Genomic DNA, 5,324 nt, shown 5'->3' with positions numbered 1-5,324 from the left:
AAGTAAGCCAGGCAGAGAAGGACAGAAACCATATGTTTGCACTCATAGGTCTAGCAGGAAAACAAGAGAGACCTAATGGAGAACCACGGGAACGGAGGAGGGAGAGAGAGTTGGGGAGAGAGAGGGATGCAGAACTTGAGAGACTATTGAATGCTGAGAATGACCTGAGGGTTGGGGGGGACGGGGGAGGGGGGAAGAGAGTTGGTGGTGATGGTGGAGGGCACTTAAGGGGAAGAGCACTGGGTGTTGTATGGAAAACAATTTGACAATAAAATATTTAAAAAAATAAAAAATAAATAAAACAAAAAAATATAAAAATAAAGTTAGTAACATTTACAAACCTGAGGGTTAGACAAAATTTGTTTTAGGAATAGAAAAAATACAGTGTTGCTAGTACAGAATAATAATAGAATAATAGTATTAGATGAAGTTAGAGAGATAAACAATAATACATTCATTTAAAACTTTGAAATATACTAAGAAAATTTTACATTATTCTTCGTAATTTTGTAAAATTTTATTTTAAAGATACAGGATGGGAGTGAAGTAATTTGACTTTTTTGTTGTTGTTTTTTTAGTTGTTTGCACACTCTCTCTTTTCCTTATTTGTTTTATGATTAAATTTAACTGGCCTGCACAAAACGATTTCTTGAACAAGAAATAATCTTGGGAGATGGTTTAGGTGGTCTGGTGGTAACATAAAAAAATTGTAGTGAGTGAAAAAGAGAAGTAACAGCTGACATAAAGAATTGTGTCTAGATATCAGAAATATTTGGAGTAGGACAAATATTACTTTATATAAGTTCTCTGAAAAACATAACATAAAGAAGACAATCATGGCCAGATCCTTGGGTTACACTAAAAAGTGGAAGCTGAACAAAGGAGGAATTCAACACAGGATAAAAAAGGGGCACGTGGGGCAGCAAATTATGAGTGTATAGCTGTCACAGATGCCTGGAGAAGGACCTGATTGAAGACTGAGGAGTGGTCAATGGCCTTTAAAAAGGCCTTGGAAGATCAAAAGAAGACAATTTACAGATTAATACAATTGAAAGTACGTCTGATAAGAGTACTTGAAAATAAATCGCTTTGGTCAGTATCTTTTAACTAAATATAACTTTTGACTAAGTATTTTCATCCAGATATTGTGTGGATTCAGGAGATCACATCCAAGTAGAAGATGAAGTCTGCTAAACGTTAACTCTTATGTGATATATGAAATTACCATCATGTAAATGAGAGAAATAAAAAATGAGTATATGACTATACATATCAAATTAGGAAATTAATTATTTAATTTTTTAATTAAATATATTTCAAATTTGTAATATTAACTGACTATTTTTGGGACTTGTTAGGAGGAATTTTTTTATTATTGTTGAGTATTTCTTGCAGGCACAGTAATTTTTTATATTTATTTACTTGCTGAATACAGAGTATTTTTTTAATATGTATTTGTTATTAAGAGGCAGAAAGAGACAGAACATGAATGGGGGAGGGACAGAGAGAGAAGAAGACACAGAATCAGAAGGAAGCTCCAGGCTCTGAGCAAGCTGTCAACGCAGAGCCTGATGTGGGGCCCAAACCCAGCAACGACAAGATCATAGCCTGAGCCGAAGTGGGTCCCTCAACCAACGAAGCCACCCAGGCACTACAGTCGAGTATTTTTCAAAATATATTTATTTACCTTCAGAAAGAGAGTGTGTGAGCATGAGAGAGGAAGAAATAAAGGAAGAGAGAGAACCCCAAGAGAGAATCCCAAGCTTGAACCCAGCCTCAATCCAACAAACTACAAGATCGTGCATGACCTGACCTGAAATCAGGAGTCAGATGTTTTACAGACTCAGCCACCCAGGTGCCCCAGGGTACTATTATTTAGGTGTTAGCATTACCACTATGTGCAATATATAACATAGCCTTTAGAAAGAGAAGGTAATGGAGAGCCCTCTGTTCTATGACATATTAAAAATCATTAATTTTCACAGAAAGACCAGAGCTTTACAAGGCCATCTCATCGTATAGTATTAGACAAATCAGATATCTCAAATAGGATAAAATAAATGAAATGTCCAATAAATAATATTGAAGTTTGTTTTTCTTTTCATTTTTATGTTTTTATTTAAATCCCAGTTAGTTAACATACAGTGTAATATTAGTTTCAGGTGTACAATACAGTGATTCAACACATATACATTACACTGTGCTCTTCACAGAATGAGACAATGGTTACAACTAGTACAAATACCCAGAAAGAGGAGACCAAGGCCATTTCCAGTACCAGCACCAGGACCAAGGAGCTGCTTCAAAAAGGAAAGTCTATGATAACTCCTACCCTGAGTCCCTGGGGCTGAGTAACCAAGAAAAGAGAGGAAAGAGGTGGAAAGCACCAGAATGAAATCAGGGTCTGGTGGGGAGCATGGTCTTCTGGCCCCTGTCTTCCTCAGGGACTGGGAGGGGAGAAGAGTTAAGCCCCACTGCCCCCAGAAGAGCCTGTGGTCACACTCTGGTTTTTCTTGATGATAAAGTGGTACACAGCATGAAAGACAAACTACCAGTTCCTGGTGTGGGTGGCACAGGTGAAGCGGTGTAGATCTCCTTGGGAGCCTAGTTTTTGTGCGGGGCCCCAGATTTACCCTGGATGTGTCTGGCCACCTGGTCATCCTTGGCCCCTATGCACTCAGGGATGTGGGTGGTATGGGGGGTGTGGGTGATCTTTTCCTCAAACAGGTGCCTCTCTTTGAAGACAAGAATAGTGGACCTGTGTTGATCACTCCTTGTTAGAGAAGTTATCGTTGAACAGCATCATCCTCTGGAGCATACAGTCCTCTGTTAACACCAGGTCCTGGGTGTCAAAGCTATGCAGGAGATGTCTGTGACATCCTTAAAACTGTGGATTTACTTCTTTCATTCTGACTGGCAGACTGCCCACATCAGATATCCTGAGGTCAGGTTCTTGAAGGTGAACTGTGTCTCCACGATGCTGGTGGTCTCCACTCCACCTATAGCACGTCCTTTTCTTGGGGATATAGTGACTCTGTGCGATGTTCCCCAGGCCACAGAGGTCAAAGGCAGCATAGCATTTGAGGTGGTATTCTTGCCAGTGGTCAGAGCCGACCTGCCTGCCGGGGTCAGCCCTAAGCCTATGGAGGACACCAGCAGACCCTCTGGGGCACGCCCTACTCTTCAGCAGTTCGGGACAGTGCACACAGCTGGCTGGCATCGTGTGTGCAGGAGGGGTCAGCAAATTCCATCTGCAGATCGCCCATGGCTTTGACAACGGCCATGATGGGCTGGGTGGTGATCCTATAGAGGACCACCTGGGACTGCTAGCCTCCTGAATGTGCTTCCTCTGCTTGACAGTGATGCTCTTCTCTGACTCCTCTTCACCCAAAAGTAGTAGTTTCCCCTCCTGTACCACCTTCCCATCATCTCTCCACAGGTTCTTGTGGATCATTTCTGAGCCCTGGGTCAACGTCCTGTCCTGGGCACTCATGCTGCAGCCCATCCTCTGTCCCCTGCCAGGCTCCACTGACACATTCCATTACTGCCGCCAGCCCTCCATAGGTACTTCTTTGGTTGTCAGTAACCAATCTTTATATATTGAGTCTCAACAACAATAGACACATAGGAATTAAAGACTTGACTAGTTGAAGAATCACAAGTAATAAAAACATTAAAGTAATTTAAAAAGTAATAAATATTAAATCTAATCCAAATAAGATATTAAACATCTAATCTCATAATACTAAAATTAAATACTAAAAAATAATTTATTTTAGGGGTACCTGGGTGGCTCAGTGGGTTGAGCAACTGACTTTCTGATCTCATATTTTGTGAGTTTGGGCCAGCAGGGGGCTTGCGGCTGTCAGTGCAGAGCCCACTTTGGATCCTCTGTCCCCCTCTCTCAGCCCCTCTCACTCTCCCTCTCTCTCTCCCACAAAGTTTATTTATTTATAATAGTATAGTGGATAAATACACTAATACATTTCATATAAAATGAAAATAGTGCATACACTGAGGAAATATAAACAGGTAAAATCTAAATTATTCCTCAAAATTATAAGCATATTGATGTAATTCTTCTTTACAATATGTTTTAACTTTAATTGAAACCTTTAGTTTCATAGTCTGTACCCCTATTCTAAAGAAATTCTCCTTTAGGAGATTTTATGAATACAGGTATTCAATGTTTTTCTTAATTGTCTGTTATTTCTGCTGTAATAAATTATCACAAACTGTGGTTTATAATATGTATGTATTATTTTATTCTTTATTCATTTTTAATATTTTAAGTTTATTTATTTTGAGAGAGAGCATGCAGGAGGGCAGAGAGAGAGAAAGAGGAAGAGAGAGAGAATCTCAAGCAAGGTCTGCATTGTCAGAACCAGAGATCGTGAGCTGTGCCAAAACCAAGAGTCAGATGCTTTAATGCCTGAGCCATCCAGATGCCCCTAAAGTGCTGTAATTTAGAAATCTAACACCAATCACACTGGGTTAAAATGTAAGTGTAGCTGGTATGGTTGCCTTCTCTTCTTAGGTGTCCAGTGAACTATGTCTTCCTTGCAATTTCCAGTCTTGATGCTGCCTCTGACTATATGTTGGCTCATGACCACCTTCCATATCAAAGCCGGCAAAAGAAGACCATTCTTCCATAGACACCTCTCCCTCTAACAAAGCTTTGAAATGCTCCACTTTTAACGGTTGCTGATGAATTTAGGACCCCTTGGGTAATCTAGGATCAACACCTTAACTCATACTCCTTAATTGACCTACATCTATAGAGTTCCTTGTGTCACATAAAGTAATATATTCAGATTCAAGAAATTAGTACATGGACATCTTCAGTTATCCACTTGAAAAACTGTCATAGTATTTATAAAGCTTAATTTACATGCACAGACTCTAGGTAATGAATATGCACTGTTGGAGGTTCTGAGATAATGACTGTTAATTAATAATCATAAACATGTCCCTTTTATCCTAGCACTTTAAAATAAGATGAATATTTTATTATATAGATATTGATATCCACACTAGATTATAAGAAACCTATATAATCTTTAAAAAACATGGATTTAACTTTATAGATACTAGCTCTATTGTTTTTCTCCATAGAATCTATGATGACTTAGTTTCCATAGAAGCTTTCTCACAGCTTCCTTAATTTCCTTATTCCTTAGGCTGTATATGATGGGGTTCAAAGATGGAGGCAATACAGAATAGAATACAGACACCAAAAAATCCACGAGATGTGGGGAATCAGGGACTGGCTTCAGATAGGCCATGGTACCTGTCACAATAAATGTCGTTACAACTATGAGATG

The 5,324-nt window shown here is 39.2% G+C and overlaps 1 protein-coding gene across 1 annotated transcript in view; it reads right to left on the bottom strand.

Annotated features, from left to right (window-relative positions):
* Positions 1-4,533: 4,533 nt before the first annotated feature.
* The window catches only part of LOC115294090 (olfactory receptor 14K1-like), a 1,813-nt gene continuing 1,022 nt past the window's right edge, over positions 4,534-5,324 (bottom strand). Inside the window, exon 2 of the mRNA XM_029941789.1 lies at positions 4,534-4,704. Within this exon, the coding sequence (XP_029797649.1) occupies positions 4,534-4,704 (171 nt within the window). The remainder of the gene's footprint in view (positions 4,705-5,324) is intronic.

Source organism: Suricata suricatta, chromosome 6 (genome assembly GCF_006229205.1).
Source record: "Suricata suricatta isolate VVHF042 chromosome 6, meerkat_22Aug2017_6uvM2_HiC, whole genome shotgun sequence".
Classification (NCBI taxonomy): Eukaryota; Metazoa; Chordata; class Mammalia; order Carnivora; family Herpestidae; genus Suricata; species Suricata suricatta.
The sequence above is the reverse complement of the archived record's forward strand: the minus strand, read 5'-3'. Positions and strand labels throughout refer to the sequence as shown.